The 19,976-nt window shown below is 39.8% G+C and overlaps 1 protein-coding gene across 1 annotated transcript in view; it reads right to left on the bottom strand.

The window, feature by feature from the left end:
- The window catches only part of FBXO10 (F-box protein 10), a 68,419-nt gene that overhangs the window by 4,465 nt on the left and 43,978 nt on the right, over positions 1-19,976 (bottom strand). The window contains exons 5-8 of the mRNA XM_036740802.1: positions 16,494-16,564; positions 8,987-9,139; positions 4,871-5,146; positions 2,573-2,883 (exon numbers count right to left, since the gene is read on the bottom strand). Coding sequence (XP_036596697.1) covers positions 2,573-2,883; positions 4,871-5,146; positions 8,987-9,139; positions 16,494-16,564 — 811 coding nt within the window. The remainder of the gene's footprint in view (positions 1-2,572; positions 2,884-4,870; positions 5,147-8,986; positions 9,140-16,493; positions 16,565-19,976) is intronic.

Here is a 19,976-nt window from a genome sequence, read left to right as displayed (position 1 = left end):
AATTTTCCCACATCTTCTCCAGCATTTATCACTTTCCTGTTTTGTAATGTTAGCCAATCTGATAGGCATGATGTGGTACCTCGGAGTTGTTTCAATCTGCATTTTTCTAATTAATAGTGATTTAGAACATTTTTAGAGCATTTTTTTCATATGACTATAGATAGCTTTGATTTCTTCATCAGAAAACTGTCTTTTCACATCCTTTAACCACTTATCACCTGGGGAATGACTTGTATCCTTATAAATCTGACTCAGTTCTCTATATATTTTACAAATGAGACCTTTTTCAGAGACACTGGCTGTAAAAATTGTTTCCCAACTTTCTGCTTTCCTTTTAATCTTGGTTACATTGGCTTTGTTTGTGGAAAACCTTTTTAATTTAATGTAATCAAAATTATCTATTTTGCATTTCATAATGTTCTCTATCTCTTGTTTGGTCATAAATTCTTCCCTTCTCCATAGATTTGACAGGCAAACTATTCCTTGCTCTCCTAATTTACTTATAGTTTCACCCTTTATGTCTAAATCGTGTACCCATTTTGACCTTATCTTGGTATACTGTGTAAGATGTTGGTCTATGCCTAGTTTCCGCCATGCGGATGTTTTCCACTTTTTTCAGCAGTTTTTTTTCCAAATAGTGAGTTCTTATCCCAGAAGGTGGAGTCTTTGGGTTTATCAAACAGTAGATTACTCTACAGTCATTGCCTACTGTGCCTTGTGTACCTAACCTATTCCACTAAACCATTATTCTGTTTCTTAGCCAGTACCAAGTAGTTCTGATGACTGCTACTTTATACTACAGTTTTAGATCTGGTATGGCTAGGCCACCTTCCCTAGCATTTATTTTCATTAATTCCCTTAATATTCTGGACCTTTTGTCCTTCCAGATGAATTATTTTTTCTAGCTCTATAAAATAATTTTTTGGTATTTGGATTGATATAGCACTAAATAAGTAAATTAATTTAGGTAGAATTGTCATTTTTATTATATTAGCTCAGCTACCCATGAGTAACTGATGTTATGCTCTTCTCTCAGTGGAACTTGGGAGGGGAGCTCTTTGGAGAGTCAGCATGGTGTAGTGTAGAGGTGATGGACTTAGAATCAGGAAGACCTGAATTCAAATCCTGCTTTAGATATATACTAGCTATGTGGCACTGGGCAAGTCACTTGACTTCTTTGTCTCTTCATCTGTAAAATGAGAGGGTTGGAACTGATGGCCTCTGAGGCCTCTTTCTGTTCTAAACCTGTAATTGTATGATTCTTAGAAAGCTCTTTGTTTTTAACATGTTTTAGGTCTTTAAATGTCTTAAAGACTTCTTACTTAAATACTTCAAGGATTCATGGTCTCACAAGGGTGAGTCCTCTTCCTACTGACAGATATCCCAATCCATCTCTAGACCTAAGATGAGCTGCTACGCCCAAAAAAGTAAATACCTGGGGATCGCCCATGTGGTCGATTTGGGGACCCTCTGAACTGAGCTGGTCATTGGATGACAGATACACAGTCCTTTCCAGCTTGGTAGGACCTGATAGAGATTCACTTCTGCTGGTGAGGCCTTTAAAAAACCAGGGTGCTCTCTATGGGCTCCGCACTATGAGGTTTTGGAAAAGGCCTTCAGCAGAGGGCCTTAAAGGTACACACAAAAATTAGTCTGTCTGGTTTCTTCTGGGCTTGGATCAGGGTGTGCTCCCACAGCTGGCAGGCACTAGGGAGGGACAGAAGCTCCAGCTGAGGTGAAGACTGCTGGGGAGAACTCCTCTACTCCCGCCTGCGTTCTGAGAAGAGTGGCCACAAGGGGTGCGGCACTGGGCCCAGGGGAAAGGCACGTGAACGTCAGTGACCGTCACAATCCCGGAGTGAGGGTGCTCCTTGGCTCTCTATCTCTTGACAGGCCTCCCACCCACTATGCAGGGTGGAGCCTTTCAGGTTTCAGATAAATCTAGGGGGAAGAGAACAGTAAAAAACCGAAGATGGAAAGGGGAAAGGGAGAATCAGGGAAGGCCTAGCAGGAGGGTTGATGCCTGAGCTGAGCCCTGAAGAGCTATTTACTGTCTGTAACCTGACAGGCCTCACCCCTGCCTAGCGGGAGGCCTGCCACGAGACAGAGGGAGCCAGGGAGCGCACTCACTCCCAGAGTCCAAAGTCTGCATGCCCTTCACTTGTGTCCAGGCCTGTTCCCCTTTTCGCCACCTCTACCAGAATCCATCGATTTCCCAGTCGTGAGCTGGGGCTAAGGCTATTTATTGAAAAGTTCGGGAGGAGGAATTTACAGTTTAATGGGAAAAACTAGATGCAAACAACTATGTATAAGCAAGACTATAAACAGGATAAACTGGAGATAATCAAAGAAGAAAGATAGGAAGATAATGAAAGAAACACAAAAAGCCCAAGACCAGAAAATGAAAGAAAGAAAAAGAAAGGTTTGGGAGAAGCCTTCTCCCCATCCTGTCTGGTGAGTCCGTGGTTTTCGTTGAGAAGAGGTCTCTTGTCACTGTCCTTCCTGTTATACCTACTCACAGAATGAGAACCCAGCATCAGAAGATGCCTTGGCAAAGGGAGGAGACACACACCTTCATGTTTGCTGCCTGCATTAACTGTAGCCCACAGCCCTGGTTGCCAATGATGTCATTCTCTAGGATGGTCCCATCTCCCTTGGAGGAGACGCCAGGGCCTCTGTTGTCATAGATGCCGTTTCCACGAAGCTCGACCCTGCACTCTGACTCAACGAGGACCCCGCCAAGATGGTTGCAGGAGATGCTGTTGTTGGCGATCCGGGTAAGCTGGGTGCTCTGCAACACGGCCAGCCCACTCTCCTGGTTGGCGTGGATAACGTTGGCAACAACGTTCAGCGCCTCACTGCTCTTGACATACAGCCCGGCAGCTAGAGGAGAGAAAAATATTCAAGTCATCGTGGGGTCGCGCAGGAGTGAGCCTTCTCCTCGCCTGAAAGGTTAAAAGTCAGCATGTTTTGAAGCTCACGCTGTACAGTTCTAAGTATAGTATACAAATGGAGCCTTCCACAAATAGCAAGGAACAAATGCTTTAAATATGCAATACGGTGGCTCAATGGAGAGAGCATTGGACCTGGAGTCAGGAAGACCTGAGTCCAAATCCTTCCTTGGGAACTTAGTAGCTGTGGGATGCTGGGGAAATCACGACTTCTATTTACCTCAGTTTCCTCCTCTGTAAAATGGGGATCATCGTTTTACCTGCTTCCCAGGATTGCTGGGAGGCTCCAATGAGAAATATTTATCAAGTGTTTTGTACGCCTTAACATGCTATATAAATGCTAGGTTGTGGCTTTCCCCCCAATTTTATACTTATTTTTTAACATGAATAGAACACCAAATAAGCAAGCCTAAGTATAGCGGAGGGGGAGGCACAGCTAGAATGTATCAGTTAGGATGATGCCACAAGGTCCTCAATGATCATTCCCAAACAAGGTTGGACCAAATCATACAAAAACGGTTCCCAATCAATCGCCCACCCTTTCAATTACCGTAATTATCAGACGGCTGTCCCCGATCATCCTGGAACACTGGCTCTCCAATAGGCTGGAGAGCTGGGAACAGAAGCTAATTTGATGAACTGAAGCCAGTGAAGCAGCCTCATCTGTCCACAGGGGACACGTTCATCAAACAGGATGCCAGCAATGATCCAAACACTGCAAGTGTGGTTTTTTTGTTAGTTTGTTTTTTTAAGTATAACTCAGATTCCAGCGGGCCTCAGTCTCTTCCTCCAGAAAATGAAAGAGTTGGCCTGGATGACCTTTACAGCCCCTCTCAGTTCCTTTCACACAAATCCTGTCTTCTGTTCACGTGGCTTTGAGCCCTCACCACCTCTTGCCTAGGCTACTGTGCTGGCTTCCTCATTGGTCTCCTTGCCTTAAGCTAGGGGGAGGAGTGGGGAGGGTCTTGTGGACTTGAATGGAAAAAAAATACATCTTTATTTTCACTAACCTCTGGATGAAAATAAGCATTTTCTTCAAAAAGGAATTATTTAAAAAAAAAAAAACCCACATTATTTTGAGTAGAGGTACACAGGCTTCCCCAGACTGCCAAAGGGGTCCGTGACACAAATGAAGTTACCCTGCTCTAGTCTCTCTCCTCTTCAATCCACCCTGCATACCACAGACAGAATCATCTTCCTGAAGCACAGGTCCAGGCACATCACTCCATGGCTCAAAGGCCTACAGAGCCCCCCCGCCCAGTATTTGAGGATGAAACGCAAACTCTTTCTTCCATTGGAATTTTCAACACTCCACAAATCTGGTTCCTACCTTATTTTCTACTGTTTTTTTCATGCTACTACCCATCGTGAATTCCAGGTTCCAAACAAAACAGACTATTAAGTCTTCTTTGAATCTGACCCTCTGACATTCACGCCCACCTATTTCCACAGGTCATCTGCCATGCCTAGAGGATACTTCCTGCTCACTTCTAACTCTCAGAATTCTTGGCTTCCTTTACAGTTCAGATCTGGTGTCACCTTCTCTGTGAAGCCTTCTCTGATTTCCCCTCCCTGCCAACCAGTTTTTATTGCTCTCTTCATCCTCAATTTACCTTGTATTCGACTTATTTGTATATATGCTAGGTAGTGCAACGGATTTAGTACAGGGCCTGGAGTCAGGAAGACTCATCTTCCTGAGTCCAAATCTGGCCTCACACTTACTAACTATGTGACCCTGGGCAAGCCACTTAACCCTGTTTGCATTAAGCAAATGAGCTGGAGAAGGAAATGGCAAACCACTCCAGTATCTCTGCCAAGAAAACTCCAAAGAGGTCACAAGGAGTTGGACAAATGGGGCTGTAATTGCCACTTCTTCGCAGTCCTAGGGTTTCAGGGCACCATGTGCGGGCTACACTCACCTCCATTGTGGTTAATACTGTTAGATTCAATGAGCGCCACACCGATTGGCCGCCGGGTGGGGAAGTGGTCGTCTTCACCATCTAGTTCATTTTCCCAGTTGGAAGCTTCACCTTCATCATTGAAATTTTCATTGCCTCCTTGGTTAATGAGGTAATCATTAGCATCATCCTTCTGACAAAACACAGCTACCCCATAGATGCTGTTATGGGCAATCTGATTAGCTGTGATGTGTGGGAGGCTTGAGGACATGATCCACATGCCACAACCTTTATTACCTAGGACAGACAAAATTGCACGGAAATGAATGGGGCATCGCACCACATCTTAGTCCTCCAAAGGATCTAGAGGTTACAGGCAGAAGCGAGGAAGAGGAGAGACAGGACTCTAGGGTAGGGGCCTTTTTTGTACCATGGCCCCTCCGACGGTGTGGCAAAGCCTCTGGATCCCTTCTCAGAACAGTGTTTTTAAATGCATAAGACACGTAGAATTACAAAGGAAACAATTATATTGAAAGAGTTATCAAAATATTTAAAAAAATAAGTTGACAGATCTCTGAAATCTATCGAGAGATACCCCGGAGGTCCCCGCACACAGCGGTGCGTTAGAGCCAGCTCATGCCAGACTGAGAAAGATGATTATTTAACTTTCAGCGTGTATGTTTATACTTTGGAGATCGGCAGACGCTACACATCAGGGTGTGATTTATTATTTGGTTGATTTCCCAGGCTTAAGAAAGCGATGGCTGAAATGTCAATAACACAGCTGAAGCTTAAAAATGCATTTTGGGTAGGCTTTTTTTTCTGGAGAGCCGGTTGGTAAACATTTATTATCATACTGCTGGGAAAGGTGAATAATCCACAGAAATGTAGGATTTAGACTGGGATGGAGCTTAGAAATTTCAGGCCCAAGGAAATCTGAAGAACTTCTCTGCGCCTCTCACAAACAAAAGCGTTGCTTCCCGACAGCGGACTCTCGCATACGTATGAATCGCTAAAGACCTCCTAGAGGAAAGGCTCTGAACCACAGGCAGTACATGGACAAGAACTGACCAGGATAAGAAGACACGAATGGTCTGTGAACTGAGACGACGGAGAGGGAAGCCTCCATCGGTGAACCTGTGTACTGAAGTATCAGAAGATTTAACAAGACAAAATGACAAAAATAAAAACAGAATAAAAAACTAGTCAAGGGGAAGGCGAAGGAGCAGAGAAACAGATGTTACCGGACACCTGAGCTAAACAATAAGTTTAGCATAGCTGAGTTTCTTGATAGTTAAGGCCAAAAATTCTTACTGTCTGATAAAGAGAAGTATATTTAAGTTCATCTGAACAAACTATTTCCTAGCACTGAACTCACAAAGGAATTTATTATATGGATCCTTATGGAAGTGGCATTGTCCACGTAATCTGACATGGTGCAATAGAAAGAAAATCTGATTTTCTCATCAGAGGCCCTGGGCTTAATTTCAAGCTCTGCCATTACTTGGCAGAACTTGGGTAAGTCACTTAACTTCTTGGGGCCTCAGTTTTCTCATCTATAAAATGGCAGAGTAGGACTAGATAACTTTTAAGCTCCCCTTCTAGTTTCTCAATCTATGATCCATTTTTTTTTGTCACTTCTTACCTTCCTACCCAACCCCTCCAATGAAAAAAAAAAGGAAAGAAAGAAAAACAAAGCTATTCTAATAAATATACATAGTTAAGCACAACAACTTCCCACACCGGCTGTGTTGAAGGTGTAACATTATGCTCAGTGAAATTCTTTCTATGGAAGGTTATGATAATGTGGTCCAGGTAAATAGCTTTCTGATTTAAACTTAAAACAGACTTCCTTCCTCCTTCCCTCCCTCCCTCCTTCCTTCCTTCTAGCTGCTCCTCATTTGAGGGTGTAAAATCTTTTTTAAAGTCTCATTTTAGCTTCCCATGAGATGCCAAAAGCTCCCAACAGGGCCCCCGAGCTTTTCTGCCAACACAGAAAGTCGAACATTCAGTGATTCAGCTCTTCCTCCTCTGCCACAGATCTTGTAATTTCTATTCCTTTTCATTTCTCCATCTGTTCCAGGATGCACGCAGAGGTATCATGATGTATGGGACTTTGAAAGCTAGGCTGTGCTTGTTTTAAATAGAACTAAATAAAATGGAATTATAGGAGCCTCAAATTCATTCTGATTTGTGAAAGACAAGGAAGAGGGGAATAAGCAGCTCCTTCTGCAGCTACTATGTTTTTCCTTCTCTAGTAAAACTTTGTAAGAGATGAGCATTAAGCATCTGAAATATCACTTTTAATAAAAATAAGATCTTATATTTAAATAGCATTTTCTACTTTCAAAAATGTATATGTGTATATATACACGTGCATACATAGACACACGTACACAAACATACCTACATGTACACGCACACGTACATATACATGTATACACACATGTACATGAATATACATATGTATACACATATATTATAAATGTATATCCAGGCTCCCATTTTTATTTTCATTATGCCCAGGGGTATGATGTGGTAACTATTTTGGTCCCAATTTACAAATGACAGAATTGAGAGGTCACATGGAGATAGTTAGTGGTAAAGTCAGGACTAGAATTTTGTACCAATCTGTTCCACATCTTCCAAATAAGGAAGACTGAGCTACATGGCTTGTATGGTCTCTTCCAGTTCCAAGATCCTGTGTTTCTGAGCCTGAAGACAATTCTACATTTGTATACAGGCCTTTTCCAGGAAGAGAAATGCAAATCTTTGATTTCTTCATCTGTAAATGGGGGAAATAACAAGTTTTTCGCAAAGCCAAAATAGCAGAATGTGCTGGAAAGTAGAAACCACTTTGCAATCTTTAAAGTGCTGCAACAGCATCATTCTGTAATCCTTTGGCTGGTTATTAAAAGCCAGGTTTTGAACTATCAGCCTGAATAGGGATTTAAGAAGAAGCCCTTTTAAGTTACACAGCCAGATTTTTTCACCCAGCCCAAGAGTTCCCAGCAGAGATTCTGCCAAATACTGTGGCGAGTTAGTCATGTACCCCTGCAGACATCACTGTGGCCCTGAAATCAAACAGGTGATGCTTGATGCTCTCTGTGCTCTTCATGTATGTCTAATCTTCCTCGTCTCTGCTCACAACATCTGAATGAAAATCAGGTTTAGGAAGCCTTTTTTTTTTCTTCAGTAACTTCATTTTGTTTTTAGAAAACAAAACTAAAAGTTAAAAATATAAAAAAACCCCAACTATGATTCACAACCATACTCAAGCTAGTTTATGATACACTTTAAGACTCTTTCTTCATCCCCACATCCCCTCATATGGAAACATTTTCTTATAGAAGTTTTTTTCTTTCTTTCTTTTTCTTCCTTCCCTTCTCTTTCTCTTTTCCTTCCTTCCTTCCCTTCTCTTTCTCTTTTCCTTCCTTCCTTCCTTTCTCTTTCTTTCTTTCTTTCTTTCTCTTTCTTTCTTTCTCTTCCTTTCTTCCTTTCTTCCTTTCTTCCTTCCTTCCTTTCTTTCTTTCTTTCTTTCTTTCTTTCTTTCTTTCTTTCTTTCTTTCTTTCTTTCTCTTTCTTTCTTTCTCTTCCTTTCTTCCTTTCTTCCCTTCCCTTTCCTCCCTCCCTCCTTTCCTTCCTTCCTTCCTTCCTTCCTTCCTTCCTTCCTTCCTTCCTTCCTTCCTTCCTTCCTTCCTTCCTTCCTTCCTTCCTTCCTTCCCTCCCTCTCCTCTCTCTGTCTCCCTCTTTCTCCACCTCATATCCTTCCTGCCACCCAACCAGGAGGTACTAATCAGTAGTGAAAATAAATGTTGAACAGATCTGTGCAAATGACTTTAATTAAAGACTAACTTTCAAGTTTCCTAGCTATAAACATATAACCTTTATCTGACTGCTTACTCTCTCAGGGAGGGGAGAAGACAGGGAAGAAGGAGGAATAGAATTGGGAACTCAAAACTTAAAAAACAGTAAAAAAAATTGTTTTAACATGTAATTGGAAAAAAAATTTTAAGTCAAAAGTGTGTCATTCGCACATTTTTGGGTTGTTTTTTTTTTAAGAGAGCCTGTTGTTAAGCATTTATCAGCGTACCCCCGGGCAGACTGTATTATAGCTCATTAAAAAATTTTTCTTACCATATATGGTATTGCCTTCAATTAGTCCTTTTCCCTGTTCTCCTACAACCACTCCATCAGAATAGCCAAAGCAGATGAGGTTGCTTCTCAGAACAGGGTCACCTCCTCGGCGAATATCTGCACCACCCCAGTGATTTTCACGTATAACGTTTTCTAAAGTGAGAAGTAGAAAAGAAATTGGCTAAGCAAAATTAATCTGTCATAAGGCCTCAAACGATCTAACTTCTAAATGAACAGGAAAATAGCACTGGGAATCAGACTTCGAAAAGACTGCAATTCAACATGTGACACCGCAGAAGGAAATGTAGGGTAAGTGAGGCAGAACACAGGATCTTCTCTTCTCCCATTATCTGCTCTGCCCATCCACCAAGAGCCGTTTCTGAAAGGGAGCAAGGTTCTCCAAGTTGTCTTGTGTATATTAATGGGGAAGACAGAAGGACACAGAATGTGTTGTTCTACTGAGTATGGTTCTATGAAGGCATTAAACGTTATATATTATTATGGTTATACCTAGGCATTTTTGTTTTAGTTATGTTTTTACATGAGCATACTGGCTGGGAAAGCCTTGCAAAGCTCATCTGCAGGATGATTCTTTGGATCTAGGCTGGGAGGTGGGGAAGGGTGGGGATGTGCAGAAGCTCTCATATATAGCTCTCTATAGCAGGAAATCATATTAAATTTAACAAGCATTTATTAAATACTTGTTACATGTAGAAAACTATGTTAAGTCCTAGAAAATAAAAAGATTCATAAAGCACAGTTTTTGCATTTAAGAAGTTCAGAATCTACTTGGGGAGATGACCACTACATGACTAATTTGAATTTTCTATAGCTATGCAGGCTGATTATGGGCCTTGGGGACTAACAATTAAGTGAGGAATAGAACATGGGGTGAATCTAAGTAGCAGTTGATTCACTCTCCAGGCTCACTAGGTACTCAGTCAGAATTTCCCAACTCTGAATACCAATATTACAGTAAAATACACTGAACTTAAGCACAGATGAATTATAAGACTAAGAATGATAGATAGGGAATGCTTTTGTATGGGATGGCTGTTTGGGAAGGGGGTGAGGCAGAGATACAAGTGGAAATTTATGTGATGTATAAACAAACTATATCAGCAAAATTTAACTTAAAAAAAGAATGGCACAGGGGAAGGTTATTTCCAGGACCCTCTCCAGACTAAAGGGCAGTATCCAAACCGTCACTCAGTATCCAAAGGCATCTCTCATGACCTCAGTTCCTCCATCTGGAAAATGAGAGCAGTGCATTCCTTTTGCAAACTCTGTAGGCTACGTGAGGAGATTTATTTATTAAACATTTCTTCAGTACCTATTATGTATAAGATACTGGGTTAGGTAGATGCTTTGGGTGAAACAAAAACAGATTTCCAGGAGTTTACGGTTTAGGAGGGAAGATCTGACATACACACAAATTACTGTTATATAGGGTGGAAGCTCACAGTGATACACGAAGGGCAAGCAGAGATATGGGAATTCAGAGGAGGGAGAGATCACTTCTGACTAATGGGACCAGGGATGACTTAATGGAGAAATTTTGAGACTGCTGGATTTCCTGAGCTAGTCTCTGCTCTAGGAAAGGAAACTAGAGCAGATGACCCTGGGTGAGTCATTTAATTTCTATCTGCCTCAGCTCTTTCATCTGTAAAATGGGGATAATACCTACTTCCAAAGGCTGTTGTGAGGATAAACGAGAAAATATTCATAATGCATTTTGCAAACCTTGAAATGTTATGTAATAATGATAATAGCTAGCATTTACATAGCAACTACTATGTGTCAGACACTGTGCTAAGTGCTAGACAAATATTATACACATATTAATTATCTCACATAAATGCTGGTGATTATTTTTTTTTCTTTTCTAAAAAATTATTTATTTTTAGTTTACAACATTCAGTTCCACAAGCTTTTGAGTTTTACAATTTTCCTCCTCCCCAAGAAGGTGTGCAATCTGATATAGGCTCTATATATACATTCCTATTAAATATATTTTCACATTAGTCATGTTGTAAAGAAGAATTAGAACCAATGGAATGAACCACAAGAAAGAAGAAACAAAACAAAAGAGAGAGAGAGAGCAAATAGTATGCTTCGATCTGCATTCAGACTCCGTAATTCTTTCTCTGGATGTGGACAGCATGTTCCATCATGAGCCTTTTGGAGCTGTCTTAGAGCCTTGCATTGCTGAGAAGAGCCAAGTCTGTCAAAGTTAGTCATAGCACAATGTGGCTGTAACTGTGTTGATTATTATCATCATCATTATTATTATTCTAAAAAGGTGACCATAGACTTCATCAGATTGCTAAAGGGGTCCAGGATACCCCCAAACCACTTAAGAACCCCTTGTCCAAATGAACAGTTATTGTAGCATGGCCTTGTCCATTTATGATGTAGCCACAAAAGATTCTGGACACAAACATGTCTGGAAAATCGGTGATCCTATTGAGGTCCTGGAGAAGGAAACAGCACACCACCCCAGCATCTCTGCCAAGAAAACACCATGGACAGTCTGGTCCACAGGGTCACAAAGAGTTGGACACAACCAAACGACTGAAAAACACCAAATGTTTAATTCTTGGTGGTAGCAAGACAGCATGGTAGTAAGTGAATGGCATGAGAAATGAAATCCACAAATCATTCCAAAGCCACATTGGAAACCACTATTTGAAGGACTACTTTACCAGAACAGACCATAAGGAACAAATGTGGCTATCTCAATTCCTCTCTGATGAAATTTTAACAAACAACGAAATAACAGAAAGAAGAACAGGGAGAAACGAGGGCATGATGAAGCACAGAGTGGATAATTAGCTGAAGCTAATTAAGAGTTGGTTATATGTATTCAGCATCTGGCTTACATAACCATAATCAGGCTGGGCTTGGGAAAGGAAGGGGAGTGTAGAATCAATCCTACAGAGGTTTCTAAATTATTCCTATGTAGGAAGCTTGTGTCTCAGTTCAAGAGAAAGAACAAATATCGACTGATTTGATATAATAATCATATGGTTCTAGGTTGAAAAGTAGATAATAGGAATGAGAATGAGAAAAGGGGATTTAGAAGTCTTGCCAATGCAGTCTATTTTTAATCTAGTCAAATATATAGTTATCATAGATCCTCTGGACTTATCCTCGCCCGTCTGTGCCTTAGTTCCCTCAGCTGTAAAATTAATTTTAGACTAGATGGTCTCTGAGTTCCCTTGAAGTTCTGGGGTTCTGTTATGCTAACTTTACACATATACAAAGCATGATAATAAAATATCTATTACTATTATTCTGAGAAGGCTTGATCAGACTGCTAAAGGGGTCCAAGACATAAAAAAGTTTAAGTGTGTGATCTATCCCCTCATTTTAAAGTCTTGACTTGAATCGAAAGTTCAGAGAACCTCTCCTATAACCAAAGGCCAGAGAAAAGGTGGAGGGCAGAGTGGGGTGGAGAACTGTAATAGGACCCATGGCAAACAGATCCAGTAAAAACAGGCAGTTATATTGTTTTTGAGAGTCATTATGTCTATTGGACTAAAAAATAAATTACTTCTGGTGTCTTATTCTATTATTGTCTTCTCCTTGCTAATGAGCATTTTCTCTTATTTCAGTTTCTAAAGAACTAGTTGAGTCAGGTTTTTGGAGGCAGAACACAGAGAAAACAATGCAATTTTTAGTATAATCCCATGTTTCTAAATTTTCTTTTAATGATAATAAGGAAGGCTTTAAAAAGTCATATCATGTGAAAGGACTAGGACAATTTAATAAGTACAATTAGACCCTGTTCTCAAGTCCCTCCCTGTTCTAAAATTCAACAATTCTGTCATTCCAAACCGCTTTGCCCATCAAGTCTGAAAATCTGAGTAAAGGGCTGCTGCATATTCAATGACTAACTTTAATTACATTTAATACTATCATTGCAATTTTTCATAATTAACTTCTCTACTGTTATTATCACACTGTTGTCTTCCCCCTCTATACAGCTATTAAAACTTAATACTGTACTAATACTTTTGGGACACCCTGTATAATGGGGAAAACAAGTCTGTGGTGTTTTGAAAATGTTAACTATCATTACAGCTGGGTCCTTTGTTTAGCTCATGGGTTCAAGGCAGCTAGATGGCACAGTGGTTAGAGCACTAAGCTTGGAGTCAAGAAGACATTAGTTCAAATTTGACCTCAGATTTTTGCTAGCTGTGTTTAACTGGGCAAGTCATTTAACCTCTAAAATGGGGATCATAATAGCACCCCCCTCTCAGGTTTTTATGAGGATCAAAAGAGATAATATTTATAAAGTGCTTAGAATAGTATCTGGCTCATAGTAGGTATTTAATTAATGCTTTTTTCCCTTCTTTTCCTTTTTGACCCTTCAGGAGTCTGATGAAACCTATGGATCCCTTCTTAGAAGAATATTTTTAAATGTATAGAATAAAATACATAGGATTACAAAGGAAACTAATTATATTGACTTTCAGTTATCAAAATATACATATTTTAAAATAAGTATATAGACTCCAGTTAAGAACCAACTCTTGCTGTAGAGGGCCAACAAATTCTTTCATACCTCTTCATACCTAGGCCTGTGCTAGTATGCCTGGGAGCTTTGCTAAGTAGAATACAGAGTGACCTCAGAAAAGGATTGTACTAGTAGCCAACAATTTCATCCCTCTTCAGTGATCTATTCTTTTGAAGGTACCACTTGCCCAGGTTAAGCCAAAGTAGAAAGACCCTACCATAGCTGAAGGGGTAAAATGTGGGGTGGGCCTATGAATTAACTGGCAGCAGGGGAAGGTCTAAAAGTCATTGATATATATTCTGAAAAGTAAGGAAGTTTGGGCAGAGAAAATGAAGTGAGAAGTTGGCAAGTGCTGAGAAGTAGTGAATTAATGAGGGAAGAACAGTCCTGTTGCTAGGAAATGATTAGTGCAGAACAGGGATGGGAGGAAAATACGCAGCTTGGATGTCATTCAGACACACTTAATAATAATACTGTTGTACAACGAATAAAAGTATTCCAGCAGCAGCCAAAATAAACCCAATAACTAAAGTGATAAGAGGTTGGGATAGTGGAGAAATTAAGGTAAGATAGAGCAGAGGATTGACTAAGAATCCTTTTCTGGGCATGATAAAGGTTTTATCTTCTCTTCTTAGGGCTTGTAAAGGGGGCACGTCCTGGACTTGACAAGGGCCAATGATGCTTTTGACACATGGTGTTTTTCTAGCTCTGGGGCTAATCTTCCAAGGATCCATTCAGGCGGTCTCGCCCAGTTCCCCTCTTGATCCCCCTCCTCCCCCAGCCCCCACAAGTGTTCAGCCTGTGATCATGGAACAGGTCAGAAGTAATTGGCCTGATGTAGAAATCTAATCTATGAACCTGTCCTCTGGAGGATGATCCTTCAATGGCTAAATGTCTGAGCCAATTACACAGATGCCAGCATTTACAATAAGTCAAGGACACCAAAGGAAGATGAAATTACCTGATTTTTCTCTGAGTCTCTGAAGGGCTGCACAAAACGTGAAGCTCAGCTATCAATAAATGCTGTAGTCTCACTAAAGCAACCAGAGATGGAGGGAATTGACAGGGACTGACTATATTGAGAACAACATCACCACCACTCTTTAAAACAAATCTAATTGAAAAGAATAGCAGTTTAAAATTCAATTTCATTTAAATGCTTGTCTACTTGACTGTGACTCAGGCAGGAGACTTTTTTCCTGAGTCGCCTTTGACTGAAAACTTTTCAGCTGGTTTTAGGGAAGAAGACAATCAGGAGCATGATTGTACTGCTGTCATTACTAGCTCACACTTTTTTTATGTAGTGTTTTTAAGGCTGACGAGACATTTTCCTCATAACAACTCATATTAGAGTTGGCTAAACTGCAATGATAATAAATTTCCATGATGTCTGGCTTGTAGCTCCCAGAACCCTTTTCATAATGGAGATGGACTACTGTTTTCCTGCTTGCCTATGCAATTTATTGCTTATAAAAATTTTGCCTTACATACAGTTTTTCCTCTGGGCATCCTATAGCTTTAATCTTTATTTTTTTTTTAAAGAATTTTACACGTAACAAACACTAAATAAATGGCCATCTCTATATATATAGTGAAATGGAAAAAAAAAAGACTGCATATGAAACTGTGAATCTCTGCTAAGTACTGTTGGCTTTTCTTTTCTAAATATGCAATAAAATCAACACGTTATTTTCAAAGCTCTCCTGCTGGTTCAGGAGTCTTTCTAAGCTTCCTTTTGTTTTCTTTTGTACATTAAAAAAATGTCTTTGCTGTCCTTCTTTTTTGGCTACTCCATCTCTAGCCCTATCTTCTCCCACAACACACTCTACTCTCCAATAAGGTGGGGGGATAAAAGAAAATCCCTTTTAGCAAATGTGTAGAGTTAAGCAAAAGAAATTCCTATGTTCACCTTTGCATTTCAAAATTTCTGGGAAGTTCTCTCCCTATTTCCAAAATTACAATTTCAAATTAACATCTCAGCCCAAATGAAGTAGATTTTTGTTGCAACCTAGTTAACTGATTTCCACATCTTAAGCAAATATAAGAAATTGAGTCTTTTAGACAGTGGAAATCCACCAAAATACCTAGAACAACCACAGCATTCCATCATTAGTACTCCCACACAGTTTCCATAAGCCTACAAAGAGTATCCATCAATAAACCTCATTAGAATATGTACCTTCTATAAATTACATATATGTGGCCTGTTTCTTTCTTTGCTAGGTATATTAATTAGTTCATTAAAACAAAACAAAAACAAAACCTACTCATTTACAAGGCAACTGTTGCTAAATTTAGGAAGTAATATGGAAAGGAGAATCTGATCCGATCATTAAATTCCTCATTTTATTTGTTTCCTTTGGATCCTCAAAATAGTCCTAGTGTGCTGGGGAAAAGCACTGGGGAATTAAATCCCAACCTTAGTTTCAAGATGAGGAAATGGATGAGGCTCAGAGCATTTAAGTTACTTGTCCAGGTGAATGAACCAAGACTTCTCACTAACATGACTGTGTGGATATAGATGAAAAGGCAGCTATAACTGGTTAGCTAGCTAACTACTAGTTAACTATACCTAGTTAGCAGCTTGTTAGCAGAACTGGAGATGCAAAGAATGCTGCACTAGGAGCCAGGAGCTCAGAATTAAATCTGGATCTGACACTTAGGAGCCATGTGACCTTGGGCAAATAATGAAACTCTCAGAGCCCCAGTTCCCTTATCTATAAGATGAGAATGCTAAAGCTGGCACTCCTAGCTCTGTAGGGTGGTTGTGACCTTTATTTGTAACCTACAAAGTGCTACAGAAATGTGAGCTGTGAATATTGGAGATGGGATTAGAATTTAAGGTCCGTGATTACCCACATTTTGGGATGAGTTTGCTGAACCCAACTATATCTTCAAGAATATGTTGCCCTGGTCACCTCAAAATGAAATAGGGCACTGTCCTGGGAGTTATCACCCTGGAAGAAAGCATTTTTATTTTCATACCTGTTATCTGTCCTCTTCCATTCTCATTTACTGCTATGCCAGCAGCAAGACCTTGGAAAATGTGGTTTCCACTAAAAGGGAAGGAGAGGAAAACCAAGCAATCAGATCAGAGTCCAAATAACAATTTATAAAAGGCAAAGCAAAAAAAAACACCACCACCAAAACACACATAGATAGATTGAGAAAGTGAGAGACAGAGAGAGAGAGAGAGAGAGAGAGAGAGACACAGAACGAGATAGATAGAGACAGAGAGAGAGAGAGAGAGAGAGAGAGAGAGAGAGAGAGAAAGAACGACTAACAAAAACAAAACTATGGCCAAAACTAAATAAATTCCAAATGTGTTTTCCTGATGAATCAAAATGATAGCATCATAAAACATGCTTTGGATGATTTTTATTCTTTAAGAATAAAGGTTTTTTTAAGCTAATTTTTTTCATTAATCAGAATTCCCTTCTATGTGCTGATATCATTTAATAAGGGGCATCATTAGGAGGAAAATAGATGGAAAAAGAAAGTTTTTAAAACAAGTAGTGAAGGCAGGTCCAATGGAAATACACTCACTCCTTCAGAGGCTACTTTCCTTGTTTTTCATTGATGATGTTCACGAAAAGTACAAAGAAGCATGGCTTCTAGATGGGTATAAAGCCATACAGAGCATATCTGAACCATTATACAACGGCTACACACTGGGTATCTGCACGTAAAAAACTATGTCTGCAGACCTGGAAAGTGATGTCATTATAAAAACATCTGGCTCAACAAAACAATTTGGAATAACAGTTTAGGAGTTTATTCAAAGACACAGCTACAGGAAACAGTAGTCTTTCCACATACATCCAACTATGGAGAGGAGCCTACAGCAGCGTTCTGCACACCAGGCCCCCAACCCTGAAACTGAACAGAGAGCAGACATTTCACACCATAAGGAAAACAACGCTGTTTTGAAAACTCTATAACTGTTCTTGAAAACAGGACAAAGAACTTGGTTTTCTCTAAAATTCACGTTGTAAGGAAGGGGCAAAGTAACTTTTTCCCCCTACACTTTTCTGGGATAACTTAATACTCTTCTTGTAGCGCAAACTGGGATGGGAATGAATTCAAACACAGTGGCTTGCTCAATCCACACTGACATGGAAGCTAGTTCCAAAATGGAGCCACTTGTGCCAAGAGAGGGAAAAATAAAGGGCCTCCTTCTCTTTGACTCCACATGATATCATATCTTGTGCCATAGATCTTTGTCCTTTCTCTGGGTTCCAGTTTCTCCATTTGCAAATAGAACTAACTGTATTTGCCTCAGAAGAACTATGAGGTCATTGAAGAATTAATTAAGGACACAATCCTGTTATTTTAATTAATGGAACAACACCATTGCCACTCGGTAGAGAAGCAACCTTTCTCTTTAGAGGCAGCTAGGTGGTACAGTGGGTAGAGCACTGGACCCGAATTAGGAAGGTCTGAGTTCAAACCTAGTCTTAGACACTTGCACGTGTGTGACCCTGGGCAAGTACCTTAACTACTGTCTCAGTTTCCTCCACTGTAAAATGAGGATGCTAAGAGCACCTACCTCTCAGGATTGTTGTGAGGATCGAATAGTATTTGTAAGGAGCTTTGAAAACCGTAAAGTACTGTATAAATGCTGTCTTATTACATATACTTAATATTGTTGCTATGTTGTTGCATTTTTGCTGTTATAACAGCCTTATGTTTCAAAATGATTTCACATGTATTATTTGATTTGCTCCTCCCCACAATCCTCTGAGCAGGCACTGCAGGTGTCACTAGCCCTGTTTTATGTATGAGGAAACTGAGGCTCAAGGAGTTTAAATGACTTGGACAACGTCTCAGAGCCAGAATCAGAACCCAGGGCTTTGAACTCCATGTCCAGAACTCTTCCCTCTACAATAGTCTCATGCTTTAATAATGGGATACTGGAGACAAGGTGCCAAAGATCAATAGCTTTCCTGATGCTTTTCTCCCAGTGGGCCTTGGGCATGATTATCATTCCAGTGGATCTATTCAAAAAAAATGTGGCAGCAATAACTTACCTTGGAAATCATTTGCTTAGATTGCCTAGAGCAACTTTTCTCTCCTGGTCTATCTGGATTTGGGTGGAGACAGTAAGAATAGTGGGCAAAGAATGAGTGATGTAAAAATATCATGCAATTGGGAAGGGGGCTGAATTAGATGATCTCTAGTCTGTCTTCTAGTTCTAGGGTCAATTAATGTGATTATATAAAGAGCTTTGTGAAATTTAAAGTCCTATATAAATGTAAGCTAATCCCCTAGAGCTCTATTTGCTAGCAGTAATGTCTTTTGTATTGCAAGTCTTCTAATGTTGCTTCCAGGTTCTTACCCTCCAAACACAAGAATCTCTAGTGACTTCCCTAAACACCACTTTAATTATGTAACCTCTCCTGATCAAAAATCCTCAATGGTTCCCTATTGCCTAAAAATAAGCTTTACAGACAAACTGAGATTAATTACAATTAATTACAATTAATTAATTACCAATTTTGGTCCTAGCTAACTATGGCATTTATTCCTTTCACTTGAGAGGTAGGAGTCTTTGGAAGCAGAATCCTGGAATCAGGATCACAGGAAGTAAAACCATTAACTTTGATTACATGAAACTTAAAACATTTTGCACAAACAAAACTAATGCAGCCAAAATTAAAAAGAAAGCAGGAAACTGGGGGGGGGGATTTAATAACAATTTTCTCTGATAAAGGCCTTATTTCTCAAGCATATAAGGAATTGGGCCAAATTTATCAAAATAAAAGCCATTTCCCCAACTGAAAAATGGCCAAGGAATAGGAACAGGTAGTTTTTAGAAGAAATAAAAGCTATCAACTGTCACATGAAAATTGTTCTAAATCACTATTGATTAGAGAAATACAAATTAAAACAACTCTGAGGTGCTACCTCATACGTTGGATTAGCTAACAGGACAGAAAAGGAAAATGATAAATGCTGAGGGGATGTGGAAAAACTGGGATATTAATGCATTATGGTGCATTAGTTGTGAACTGGTCTAACTGGAGTTGTGAATTGGTCTAATTCTGTAGAACAATTTAAAACTATATCTAAAGGGCTGTAAAACTACACACCTTTTGACCCAGTAATACTGCTACGAGGTCCGCAGCCCAAAGAGATCAAAGAAAAAGGATCTATATGTACAAAAATATTTACAGCAGCTCTTTTTCTGGTGGCAAAGAACTGGAAATTGAGGGGATGCCCATCAATAGGGGAATGGTGGAACAAATTGTAGTATGTGATTGTGATGGAATACTATAGAGCTATAAGAAATGACAAGCAGGATGATTTCAGAAAAACTTGGAAAGTCTTATATGTATTGATATGGAGAGTGAAGTGAGCAGAACTGGAAAACACTGTACACAGTAACATCAGGATGATCAATTGTGAATGACTTGGCTATTCTGATCAATACAATGGTCCAAGACAATTTTAAAGGAGTCATGATGA

This window comes from Trichosurus vulpecula, chromosome 1, assembly GCF_011100635.1.
Source record: "Trichosurus vulpecula isolate mTriVul1 chromosome 1, mTriVul1.pri, whole genome shotgun sequence".
NCBI lineage: Eukaryota > Metazoa > Chordata > Mammalia > Diprotodontia > Phalangeridae > Trichosurus > Trichosurus vulpecula.
The sequence above is the reverse complement of the archived record's forward strand: the minus strand, read 5'-3'. Positions and strand labels throughout refer to the sequence as shown.